At 41.5% G+C, this 14,166-nt stretch overlaps 1 protein-coding gene across 14 annotated transcripts in view; it reads left to right on the top strand.

Moving 5' to 3' along the window:
• The window catches only part of TNFRSF19 (TNF receptor superfamily member 19), a 119,447-nt gene that overhangs the window by 61,909 nt on the left and 43,372 nt on the right, over positions 1-14,166 (top strand). For all 14 annotated transcript variants that reach the window (XM_065594964.1, XM_008175075.4, XM_005310594.5 and 11 more), the window contains one exon: positions 159-244. In XM_065594964.1, the coding sequence (XP_065451036.1) occupies positions 159-244 (86 nt within the window). The remainder of the gene's footprint in view (positions 1-158; positions 245-14,166) is intronic.

The following is a 14,166-nucleotide window of genomic DNA, read 5'->3' as shown; positions in this document are numbered from 1 at the left end:
GCAACACCTCTCCAGCAGAATGTATTTTCCATGGAGAGAAAAAAAATCTGTGGGGGACATGAATTCTGCTCATGCACAGTAGTGCAAAATTCTCCTAGGAGTAAAGACTCTACTGTAATAAAAAAATAATAATTACAAGCTGTTCTTTTATCTTCTAGATTTTACAGGAAGACGAAGCTTGGCGGCTTTCAAGACATGGAGTGTGTTCCTTGTGGAGATCCCCCTCCTCCCTATGAACCTCACTGTAAGTGCTCATTGTGTTCAAATTAGAACAGGACCAACTTTTGGCCTTGTACATTTTTTCCTACTTTTATCTAGAAAGCTCAGCTAAGTGTACTTTCATTGCTGAAACTGACCCACTTGCTTTCTCTTTAATCAACTTTGCTACCAAGAAAGTAAACATCTTTGTTTCAGTGCAGTTGCTGTGTTCTATTATGCCAAAACCCTATTGATTCAGCCCAATCCTGCAACAAAACATGGGTGACTTAATTTTTTTGTCTCTTTCTGTAAATATTGGGTTCTTCTTCAAACTATGGGTGCTCCATTTCAGGTGTTAGTGTGTCCCTGCACCTTCAATCAGAGAATTTCAGCAGCAGTGACTGTCTGGGTCGTGTATACACAGTCCCCATCTCATGGTGCCATTGGTGTCTCATCTAGCACGCGCAGTGTGACCCCTTCTGTTCCTTCTCAACTGTCCTCAGCCTGAGACTGAGTTCCCAGCAGTGTTACAGTTAGCTCGTTTAGTGTTGAACTAGTTTATCTAAAGTAGTTTTAGTTTAATAGTTAGGTACTTACCCTCTCTTCCCTGTTACTCTAGCCCTTAAATAAAACTAAAAAAACCAAAAACAAACTTTTTCCTTAGATTAGTTAGGACTCACCCTTACGGGTGAACCACAGTTATTCAAGCTATGCCTGGCTCACCAGGATTCAAGCACTGCCTTTCATGCCAGAACACCATGCCAGTGTCGGACGGCCTGTCCGCTGTTTTGGTGAGTTGTACATCCCTCAGAAATGTGCCTAAATTCTTGCGCTAGAAGGGACAGAGACTTACATCTCAAATTCATTCTCATGGAAGAGTCCCTGCATCCGGCTTCAGACTCTGGCCAGAAAACCCCTTCTAAAGGTCCCTGGAGACCTCACCCTCTTCACAGAGGAAGGCTTATTCTTCTAAAAAGTCAACGAGGAAAAGAGCAGCAACTTCTCCTCAGAGAGAGCCTTCCAAAAATAAATAGTCTCCGGCTCGGTCTCTTTCCTCGGTACTGACCACACCACAACTGAGTACCTATGAGACACTGGGATCCTTCAGCACTGCCCACACCATGGCCTCTGCCAATCTCAGGCACACTGACTTGGAGTCGAGAGGCAAGAGCAAGCCTACCTCCTCCACCACAGCACTGTCGACACTGCTTAAGGAAGCAGCACTCAGACCTTCACCACAGGCGATGCCACTACCGCCTATTTTGCTAGCTACAGTGACACTGATGACCACATCTGCAATGACTCAATCAGCAATGACAACTTTACCATCCGCACCGAGTCCTACAGTGCCAAATACATCAGCAATGAAACGACCAGCATTGCAACACTTTCTTTATCATAAAGACCTTTTAGTCCTGTTGATACTGGAATCACCACTCTTTGGCACTGACGGCTCTCCAGTGCACGCAGTATGAGAAATATCTGATTCACTGCTAGCCTCTCCTCTGTCCAGTGAGGAGGAGGAGGATGTGGAAGAAGGTGTTTTCTCTTCAAGACACTCTTCCCCTGCTCGACCAATGCCAACACCTGGACCTCTAAAATGTAGGCCTTATTATGGATAAGACATGCACCCATGATATAGCCACCCATGGATGGGCCCACCTATGCTGTTCCCAACTGGCCTTACTAGGACCCATGGGCCACTTATAGAAGGCATCACAGCAGCCCCTGAGCCCCTATAGGGAGGGGATTATATTCCCACCACCATCATCAGTGCCTGCTCAGTCAGAACCCACTGAAAACGCAACTGAGGAATGGGAGGAGGCTCTAGAACAAGACACTATATATTTGCTACCCATAACTTATCCTCGTCCCCAGATGAGGCCATCATGCCTCCCCACCTAAGCCACCGACAATTTTAAACAGTTTGAAGAGCTCTTCAAATGGGTGGTGGACAGTCTAGAGATCCCTCTTGAGCAAGTCTCGGAGGCACAATATAAGTTGTTGGAAGTCGAGATTTGTAGGATATCCAAAATAGCGCTCCCAATCAATGATGCACTAATGGAAACAGCCAAAACAGTTTGGCAGACTCTGGCCATCATACTACCTACCTGTAAGAGGGATGACAAAAAATATTATGTACCCTCAAAAGGTATGGATTTCCTATTTTCCCACCCTGCACTAAATTCTCTTATAGTTGATGCCATCAACCACCACGATAGATAGCAACAATACAGGTCCATGCCTAATGGCAAAGAGTGGAAATGCCTAGACCTTTTCAGCCACAAGGTCTGTTCCTCAGCAACTCTGCAATTTTGGGTTGCCAACTACATGGCCCTAATAGCAAAATATGAGCACAGCAACTACTCACAATTTATGGACTTTATTAACAATATCCCGGAGGACAAAACAGACCATTTAAAATCTCTTATATCCGAAGGACAGCTTGTGACCAGAACTCCATTACAGGCATCCTTAGACATGGAAGACACAGTGGCAAGATCCACGGCTACTGTGGTGGTCATGTTCCGGGCATCCAGGCTCCATTCTTTGGGCTGTCCTAGGGAGATACATTCCACTGTGGAGGATCTCCTGTTTGATGAACAGAAACTGTTCCTGCAAAGACAGATGAAGTCCTTCTTGCGATGAAAGACTCCCACGCAACCCTCTGTATTCTGGGAATTTACATGCCTGCAACCAAGAGAAGACAAACCAAAATGGGAAGCACCACTTCTATATGCATTCCCCTGGATACCACTGTTATCAAGAATGATACACAAAATAGGTTTGACAAAGCAAAAGTCATACTGATAGCCCCAACATGGCCCAGACAGACTCGGTACTCTTACCCGATGCGGATGGCAGTATGTGCAACACGCATTCTCCCACTCCAGCGGGACCTTTTATCACAGAACTCTGGACAGGTACGCCATCTAAATCTGGAGAGTCTTCACCTGAAGGCGTGGCTCCTACATGGTTCCATCATGATGAACTAGCTGGTTCAGAGCAGGTTAAACACGTGTTACTAAACAGTAGAAGATCAAGCACGCGCAATACTTACCTTTAGAAATGGAAGAAGTTCTCCAGATGGTGCCAAGACAAACGAACTCTTCCAGGCCTTGGCTACACTTACCAGCTAGTTCGACGGCTGGAAATCGAAGTTCTGGGTTCGACTTATCGCGTCTAGTCTGGACGCGATAAGTCGAACCCGGAAGTGCTTGCCGTCGACTGCGGTACTCCAGCTCGGCGAGAGGAGTACCGCGGAGTCGACGGGGAAGCCTGCCTGCCGAGTGTGGACCAAGGTAAGTTCGAACTAAGGTACTTCGACTTCAGCTACGTTATTCACGTAGCTGAAGTTGCGTACCTTAGTTCGAATTAGGGGGGTAGTGTAGACCAAGCCCCAGTTTCCACACCTTTGCCATTGATACTGGATTAGATCCTGGAGCTGAAACAGTATAGACTATCCATTCATTAGATCAAAGTATATTTAGCGGCTATTTCCGCCTTCCACCATAAGATCGACGGGACATCGCTGTTTGTGCACCCAATTACCAAAAGCTTCCTTATGGGCATTCAGAATATTTACCCCGAAATATGTGCACCCACGCCACCATGGGACCTAAACCTTGTGTTACAGTGCATCACCAGGCCCCCGTTTGAAGCCTTAGCGACATGCTCTCTAACACACCTCTCAATGAAGGTGGCATTTTTAGTAGCTATTGCATTAGCCTGCCATGTGGGTGAGCTAGGGGCTCTCATGGCCCACCCACCTTATACCATTTTTTTTTCCAAGGACAAGGTCACCCTAAGGCCACATCCCAAATGTATACCTAAAATATCTTCATTCTTCCACATAAATCAGCCAATCCATCTCCCAACATTCTTTCCCAAACCACACAGGAGTGCACAGAACTCCAAAATACATACTCTGGGCATCAGACATGCACTAGCATTCTACCTTGACAGAACTAAGCCTTTCAGAAAATCCCCAAGACTTTTCATTTCTACTACAGAACATTCTAAAGGATCCGCAATCTCCACACAAAGACTATCAAAATGAATCTCAGGGTGCATTCATCTCTGTTACTGGCAAAAGAACCTGCAACCCCTATCTGGGATCAGAACTCATTCTACCAGATTGATAGCAACTTCAGTAGCCTTTCTGAACAATGTTCCACGCATAGACATATGTAGAGCTGCTATCTAGGCCTCTGAACATATGTTCACAAAATACTATGCAATTGTCCAGAGCTTAGGCTCAGATGCACTGCTAGGACTAACAGTGTTATCTTCACTCACTCATACAACTCAGAAGCTCCTTCCGTCCCAAGTGGGTCACTGCTCTACAGTCATCTGAAGTGGAGTATCCAGAGGACATCACTCGAAGAAGAGACGGTTACTCACCCTATGCAATAACTGAGGTTCTTCACGATGTGTGTCCCTGTGGATGCTCCACTACCCCTCCTCCTCCCCATCTACTTTGGAGTTCAATCCTGGACTCTACGGTAGAGAAGGAACTAAAGATATCAGGTCACATGTGCGCTAGATGAGGCACCCGTGGCACCACGAGACAGGGGCCACACGTGCATGACCCAGACACTCACTGCTGCTGAAATTCTCTGATCAAAGGCGCAGGGATGCACCAACACCTGAAGTGGAACTCCCACAGGGGCACACATCTCAAAGAACCTCAGTTACTGCACAGGGTGAGTAACCTTCTCTTGTCCTTTGTATTTAAATAAATAATCAAAAAATCTTTCAAAACTGAATAAGAAACGTAACTACTGTGTTTGCAAAACAAATTGACAAGTGTCTGAAGTTCTTCGATATCCTCTTCTTTACACCATTACCAGAAAAATAAAACTTGCCAGATTTCTTATAAACATTCTTCATACTTCCATTGTCTAATTCAAAAACTAAAAAGTATGTAGATTTGTACCCAAAGAAAAAATATTGACTTCAAGATAATTTTTATCTTAGCTTAAGTCTTAAGCTTTGTCTACACTATCACTTTTGTCGGCAAAACTTTTGTCAGTCGGGGGTGTGGAAAAACACATCCCTGACCAACACAAGTTTCACCGACAAAAGCACTGTTGTGGACAGTGCTATGTCAGTGGGATACGCTCTCCCGCCAACATAGCTATCACCGCTCATTGGGGGTGGTTTAACTATGCCAGTGGGAGAGCTCTCTCCCATGGGCATAGAGTGGATACATGGAAGACCTTACATCAGCGCAGCTGCAGCGGTACACCTGTGCCACTGTAAGGTCCATAGTGTAGACCTAGCCTTATAAAAAAGTGAAATGCTGAATCAAGTTTATTGTGTGACAGGTGACAAGGTGAATGAGGTAATATTTTCTATTGGACCAAATGATACTGGTGAGAGAGACAAGCTTTTGAGTTTACACAGAGCTCTTCTTGAGGTCTGGGAAATGCACTCAGAATGTCACAGCTAATACAGGTGGGAACAGATTGTTTAGCATATGTAGTTAACTCATATTTCAAAGTACCATTCAAGGTGAAGTGTACAGTTAACACCTCTCCACTCATGGGAGGAAAGCAGGAAAAAAATAGCTGGGGGTGGAGGGGGTTTCGTGGGTTATAGATTGTTGTAATAAGCCATAAATATAGAGTTTCAGTCTGTGATTTTTATTGTCTAGCAAAAGTTACGAATTTAAGCTTCCAAGCTCATCTCTTGAAGCTATTGTGCACTTTTCCTTTGAGGATGAGGACAGAGAGGTCAGATATAAATTGATCGCTTTGTGAACATTTTCCAAATGAATTATGTTGCCACTCAATTTTTAGTGACTTCTGTTGGAAAATATGTCATTCTAAGTCATTTCTCCTGACTAAACCAGATATTCAGGCAGTATCTTTGAAGGCAAACGTTTTTAAAATCTGAAAAAAGAACAGGAGTACTTGTGGCACCTTAGAGACTAACAAATTTATTAGAGCATAAGCTTTCGTGGGCTACTGCCCACTTCTTCGGATGCATATAGAGTGGAACATGTATTGAGGAGATATATATACAGAGAGCATGAACAGGTGGGAGTTGTCTTAAAACTCTGAGAGGCCAATTAAGTAAGAGAAAAAAATTTTTTTGAAGTGATAATCAAGCTAGCCCAGTACAGACAGTTTGATAAGAAGTGTGAGAATACTTACAAGGGGAGATAGATTCAATGTTTGTAATGGCTCAGCCATTCCCAGTCCTTATTCAAACCGGAGTTGATTGTATCTAGTTTGCATATCAATTCCAGCTCAGCAGTCTCTCGTTGGAGTCTGTTTTTGAAGTTTTTCTGTTGTAAGATAGCCACCCGTAGGTCTGTCATTGAATGGCCAGACAGGTTAAAGTGTTCTCCCACTGTTTTTTGAATATTATGATTCCTGATGTCAGATTTGTGTCCATTAATTCTTTTGCGTAGAGACTGTCCGGTTTGGCCAACGTACATGGCAGAGGGGCATTGCTGGCACATGATGGCATATATCACATTGGTAGATGTGCAGGTGAACGAGCCCCTGATGGTATGGCTGATGTGATTAGGTCCTATGATGATGTCACTTGAATAGATATGTGGACAGAGTTGGCATCGGGGTTTGTTACAAGGATAGGTTCCTGGGTCAGTGGTTTTGTTCAGTGATGTGTGGTTGCTGGTGAGTATTTGCTTTAGGTTGGGGGGTTGTCTGTAAGCGAGGACAGGTCTGTCTCCCAAGATCTGTGAGAGTAAAGGATCATCTTTCAGGATAGGTTGTAGATCTCTGATAATGCGCTGGAGAGGTTTTAGTTGGGGGCTGAAGGTGACAGCTAGTGGTGTTCTGTTATTTTCCTTGTTGGGCCTGTCTTGTAGGAGGTGGCTTCTGGGTACTCTTCTGGATCTGTCAATCTGTTTTTTCACTTCAGCAGGTGGGTATTGTAGTTTTAAGAATGTTTGATAGAGATCTTGTAGGTGCTTGTCTCTATCTGAGGGATTGGAGCAAATGCGGTTATATCTTAGAGCTTGGCTGTAGACAATGGATCGTGTGGTGTGTCCTGGATGGAAGCTGGAGGCATGTAGGTAAGTGTCGCGGTCAGTAGGTTTCCGGTATAGGGTGGTATTTATGTGACCATCGCTTATTAGCACAGCAGTGTCCAGGAAATGGACCGCTTGTGTGGATTGATCTAGGCTGAGGTTGATGGTGGGATGGAAATTATTGAAATCATGGTGGAATTCCTCAAGGGCTTCTTTTCCATGGGTCCAGATGATGAAGATGTCATCAATGTAGCGCAAGTAGAGTAGGGGCGTTAGGGGACGAGAGCTAAGGAAGCGTTGTTCTAAGTCAGCCATAAAAATGTTGGCATACTGTGGGGCCATGCGGGTACCCATAGCAGTGCCGCTGACTTGAAGGTATATATTGTCCCCAAATGTGAAATAGTTGTGGGTGAGGACAAAGTCACAAAGTTCAGCCACCAGGTTAGCTGTGACATTATCGGGGATACTGTTCCTGATAGCTTGTAATCCATCTTTGTGTGGAATATTGGTGTAAAGGGCTTCTACGTCCATAGTTGCCAGGATGGTGTTTTCTGGAAGATCACCGATGGATTGTAGTTTCCTCAGGAAGTCAGTGGTGTCTCGAAGATAGATGGGAGTGCTGGTAGCATAGGGTCTGAGGAGAGAGTCCACATAACCAGACAAGCCTGATGTTAGGGTGCCAATGCCTGAGATGATGGGGCGTCCAGGATTTCCAGGTTTATGGATCTTGGGTAGCAAATAGAATACCCCTGGTCGGGGTTCTAGGCTTGTGTCTGTACAGATTTGTTCCTGTGCTTTGTCAGGGAGTTTTTTTAGCAGATGGTGTAGTTTCTTTAGGTAATCCTCAGTGGGATCAGAGGATAATGGTCTGTAGAATGTGGTGTTAGAGAGCTGTCTAGCAGCCTCTTGGTCATATTCCAATTTATTCATGATGACAACAGCACCTCCTTTGTCAGCCTTTTTGATTATGATGTCAGGATTGTTTCTGAGGCTGTAGATGGCGTTGTGTTCAGCATGGCTGAGGTTATGGGGCAAGTGATGTTGCTTTTCCACAATTTCAGCCCTTGCACGTTGACGGAAGCAATCTATGTAGAAATCCAGTCTGTTGTTTCGACCGTCCAGAGGAGTCCACGCAGAATCTTTTTTTTGTAGTGCTGGTAGGAGGGATTCTGTGGGTTAGTATGCTGTTCAGAGGTATGTTGGAAATATTCTTTGAGTCGGAGACGTCGAAAGTAGGATTCTAGGTCACCGCAGAACTGTATCATGTTCGTGGGTCTGGAGGGACAAAAGGAGAGGCCCCGAGATAGGATAGACTCTTCTGCTGGGCTAAGAGTATAGCTGGAAAGATTAACAATATTGCTGGGTGGGTTAAGGGAACTACTGTTGTGGCTCCTTGTGGCATGTAGCAGTTTAGATAGTTTAGTGTCCTTTTTCCTTTGTAGAGAGGCAAAGTTTGTCTTGTAAATGGCTTGTCTAGTTTTTGTAAAGTCTATCCATGAGGAAGTTTGTGTGGAAGGTTGGTTTTTTATGAGAGTATCCAGTTTTGAGAGCTCATTCTTAATCTTTCCCTGTTTGCTGTATAGGATGCTGGTCAGGTGCTACTCTGAAACCTTTAAAATCTGACTTCTCCTGGATTTCTGCAATGGATTCAGAGCAGTATATTACATGACTCTGAGTCAGAATAATTCAATTTTTATTCAAGATTACAAAATTTGAAACTATTAAGTCATATTTCTACAATAGAAAGAATAAATTAAGCAAGTTATTAAAGTTGTAATAATTCCCCTCCAATTATGATGTATGTCTAGAAGGGAAATTGGACCTTTTTCAGCTAGTTTTGTAGTGTTGAGCATTTGATAAGTATATATACAGTTTTGACACCAAGGAATAAATTCTGCTCTGACTTACCTGGAGTAACAACCTTGAACAAGAGGGTTGCACAGGATATTTCAAGGTATAATTTGGTTCCGAATAAACAAGTTGGTAGGTAAATGTCTTACCTCAAGGAAATAAAGGCCAGAATTAAAACTGACCCCTCAACTATTTTTGTAATGTACTCTTGCGATACAAAAGAAAAACATAACAGCCTTCTTAAATGAAGTCTGCAACAGTATTAACATCCCAACTTCCCAGCTGAGTAACCCTAACTGCAGCATGTTGTGCAATCTTTCCTATCTTCCCACCTAGTCCGTTCCTGTAAGAAAGTAGGATACTGAAACAATAATTCTGCTTCCTGAAGAACTCTGAGGCAGGTGAGAGAAATGGATAGCTCTGTCTTCCTTGAGCTCAGACTGCAGCTAGCCATTCATATACATTTTTCCCACTGTTTGTTTAGGGCCACAAAATAGGCAAGTATTTCCCTTCAAAATCAAGCCCTTTTAGTTGAAAGATGAATAAAGTAAATATAATAGCTTAATTTGTGAATGTTCACAAACTTCTGCAAATGTTGATTCTCACAGATGGTGAAAGAATGAAGATCGGTCCTTTTTGAAACAACTCTGAATTGTTTAGTTTACACAACTTTAGCCTTTCATTAGAGAATAGGGTTTGAGTCTATTGATGGAGCCTAAGGTAGACAAATTAGGTAGACTCATACTGGGCAGAAAACCATATTGCAGAGAAGAGTGCTTTCTTTGGCACACCTGCAGGAGTGAGCCGAAATCTTAACAAGAGATTTTTTTATTCCATCAACTCAAGGCTGATGGTCTTCAACAAAATAACATGAGGAACCAGTGCAGTTACTTGTTTCTCATGTTTCCTGTGGCAAGTTATGAGAATTTGCAATTGAAGCATAAATAGCTCTTGACTAAACCTATTAAAAATCCTTTATTTGCACTAACTAAACACCTTTGAAAAGAATGTGTTATTATAGTATGTCACTGCAGTTACCAGAAGTAGCTTAGAAAGGACCTTCTAAGTAAAAACCAGATAAAAACCAAGAGTGATGTCATGGTAGGGATCTACTACAGACCACCTAACTAGGAGGAAGAGGTGGATGAGGCTTTTTATAAACAATTAACAAATCATCCAAAGCACAGGACTTGATGGTGATGGCAGACTTCAACTACCCTGACATCTATTGGGAAAATAATACAGCAGGGCACAGATTATCCAACTAGTTCTTGGAATGTATCCGAGACAATTTTTTATTTCAGAAAGAGGAGAAAGCTACTAGGGAAGAGGCTGTTCTAGATTTGATTTTGACAAATAGAGAGGAACTGGTTGAGAATTTCAAAGTGGAAGGCAGCTTGGGTGAAAGTGATCATGAAATGATAGCGTACATGATTCTAAGGAATGGTAGGAGGGAAAACAGCACAATAAAGATAATGGATTTCAAGAAGGCAGACTTTAACAAACTCAGGGAGTTGATAGGTAAGATCCCATGGGAAGCAAGTCTAAGGGGAAAAACGGTTCAAGAGAGCTGGGCAGTTTTTCAAAAAGACATTATTAAGGGCACAGGAGCAAACTATCCCACTGCATAGTGAAAACTAGGTCAAATTACAAAGGATGAATATAAACAAATAACACAAGTATGTAGGGACAAAATTAGAGAGGCCAAGGCACAAAACGAGATTAAACAAGCAGGAAACATAAAGGGTAACAAGAAAACATTCTACAAATACATTAGAAGCAAGAGGAATACCAAGGACAGGGTAGGCCCATTACTCAATGAGGGGAGAAAAACAATAACAGAAAATGTGGATATGGCAGAAGTGCTAGATGACTCTTTTGTTTCAATTTTCTTCAAAAAGTTTAGTAACAACTGGACATCTAACTTAATGAATGCCGGTGAAAATGAGGTTGGATCAGAGAATAAAATAGGGAAAGAACAAGTTAAAAATTACTTAGACAAGTTAGATGTCTTTAAGTCTCCAGGACCTGATGAAATACATTCTAGAATACTCATGGAGCTAACTGAGGAGATATCTGAACCATTAGTGATTATCTTTGAAAACTCATGGAATACGGGTGAGATTCCAGAGGACTAGAAATGGGCAAATATATTATGCCAGTCTATAAAAAGGGGAATAAGGACAACCTGGGGAATTACAGACTAGTCAGCTCAACTTCTATACCCAGAAAGATAGCACAGTAAATAATAAAGCAATCAGTTTGCAAACACCTAGAAGATGATAAAGTGATACGTAACAGTAAGCATGGATTTGTCAAGAATAAATCATGTCAAACCAATCTAATAGCTTTCTTTGACAGGGTAACAAACCTTATGGATAGGAGGAAGCAGTAAATGTGATGTATCTTGACTTTAGTAAGGCTTTTGATACTGTCTCACATGACATTCTCATGAACAAACTAGGGAAATACAACTCAGATGGAGCTACTATAAGGTGGGTGAACACCTGGTTGGAAAATTGTTCCCAGAGAGTATTTATCAGTGGTTCACTGTCAAACTGGAAGGGCATATCAAGTTGGGTCCTGCAGAGATCAGTTCTGAGTCCGGTTCTGTTCAATATCTCCATCAGTGATTTAGATAATGGCGTAGAGAATACACTTTAAAAGTTTGTGGATGATACCAAGCTGGGAAGGGTTGCAAGTGCTTTGGAGGATAGGATTAAAATTCAGAATGATCTGGACAAACTGGAGAAATAGTCTGAAGTAAATAGGATGAAATTCAATAAGGACAAGGAACAATCAGTTGCACACATACAAAATGGGAAATGACTGCGTAGGAAGGAGTATTGTGGAAAGGGATCTGGGGGATCATAGTGGATCACAAGCTAAATATGTGTCAACAGTGTAACACAGTTGCAAAAAAAAAGCAAACATTGTTCTGGGATGTATTAGCAGGAGTGTTGTAAGCAAGACACAAGAAGTAATTCTTCCATTCTCCAGAGCAGAGCAACAAAGGTTGCCAACCCCTGGTCTAGATAATACTTAGTCTTGCCTTGAGTGCAAGGGATTGGACTAGAAGACCTCTCAAGGTTCCTTCCAGTCAGACAGTTCTATGATTCACATATGCTCTCTAGGTAAGATTTCAGCTCCACTTATGTCAAGTTTCTTAATTTTCTGTAAAATATACACAGAAGTCTAATATTAGCTCAAATTGCATTTAAAATGGTATTTCAGGTCATCTGTTTGTATGTTACCATTTTTTATCTTAAATTCACAGTGAAATTGCATTTTACAATTTGCTTTAAAAAAAGCCAATATTTGGAAATAAATATAATTGATACCCCATAAGAATCTCACATTCTTCATAGCACATAATTCCTTAAATGGAGTCAGGTGCAGAAATGGGGAAAACATGAAGAAAGGAAAAAGTTTTTGTTATATTGTAACTATTCTCAATTAAATGTTCACAAATTCAGTGTCACATTTCAGCATGTGAATGAAGTGGATAGAGTCCCCACATTTTGGTGCACCTTTCTGAAATAAAATTTTACATAATTAATCGGGAAAAGAAAACACTTTTCCTTTCCTTATCACATATAAAAATATTAATTTCTTGATCATCTCTTATATAGCAAATAAGTGTCCAACGTTCCTTTGGGAACTCAAAATGCACCAATAAAAGTATGTTTAAATCAGTTACATACATGAAGGCTGAATTTTGTGTTTCACTCCTGAAGTCTAGATTCCTTCTGTTCTGCAGTCTACAATGATTGAAATATAGGGTTATATCATTCCTCCCATGAAACAGCCATGAAAATTGAAAAGATATCCAAGAAGTTCTTGATTTATGTACCTGAGTAGGAAGGGTTTGGAGGCCTATAGGGCCATGGTCTCCAAACTCAGATGTCCTTAGATCTGCAAGAAAAATTCTTGAAGGGTCTTGAGATCCGATATACAGACTCTACGGATTTTGTAGGAATTTGTGCTTACAGGAGTAATATTAGCTTTGGAGGTAAGATGCCATATATATCTGTTGATGAAAAGCACAATGAGAATTAGGTATTATTATTATTCATCTAGCTGAATTTGTCAAGCTTCACCTTCCAGGAACTGGAATTTGTTGTCACTATCTGTTAAAGAGCCATCTGCTATCAGAAATCTCCCTATATATGTGCTTATAAACTGTGATAGTCATTTCAGTGTTCTACTGGATAAACTATGTAGAATGAGATTCTTAAGTGTCTCACCAAATCAAGATTTTCCAGACCTTGATTCATTCTTTTCTACAGTAGCACTTTTAAGAACATAAGCATGGTCATCCTGGGTCAGGCCCATGGTCCATGTAAGCCGAGTATCATGTTATTTGACAGTGGTCATGCTAAAAGTCATTGATGGACCTATTCTCCATGAACTGAGCTAATTATTTTTGAACCCAGTTATACTTTTGGCCTTCACATTATCCCATCAGTGAGTTCCACAAGTTGACTATGCGTTGAGTGCATTATTGCTTTTACCACTGTTGGAACTGAGCTGGTGGCAGCAACTTGGGAAATTCTAGCGAAATTTAGTGTAGATACACAATCAATCATGTTTAATGGTATTATAATGAGAACAGAATGCTTATGCAGATACCATGTATTTTTTTCCTTGTAAAAATCAAAGAAAAGTTTTTTTTAAAAATCCATAGTTACTAAGCATGATTTGAAATAAGGACTAAGTCTATATCAGTGCACAATTCTTAGGACAATTTTTTAGCGCATTTTAATTTTAACTTTGTCTATATATGTGTAATATAAAATGGTCAATTATTTAATGGAAATTCTTCACTTAGTGCAATATTTCTGGTATGATATGTGAACTAAGGGGTTGAGTAGTCTGATCTTCACCGATCTCTGACATGAGCTTTCTTGTTTTAGGAAAGTCTTGACTCCAGTCCTCAAAGCAGCCCAGAAGGTTTTCTATATAAGGGACTGATAGGGAATTCTCAAAGAAAAAGTGAATAAACTGATGTCTTGTAGGGTCCATGTAACATTAAAGGGGGGGAAAGTCTCTCTTTTGAGTCTTAACTAGAAAACACAGTGGTGTTGAGAAACGTAAATGACAAAAGATGA

Source organism: Chrysemys picta, chromosome 1 (assembly GCF_011386835.1).
Source record: "Chrysemys picta bellii isolate R12L10 chromosome 1, ASM1138683v2, whole genome shotgun sequence".
NCBI classification, from domain to species: domain Eukaryota; kingdom Metazoa; phylum Chordata; order Testudines; family Emydidae; genus Chrysemys; species Chrysemys picta.
Note: the sequence above shows the minus strand (reverse complement) of the source record. Positions and strands in the feature narration are given on the sequence as shown.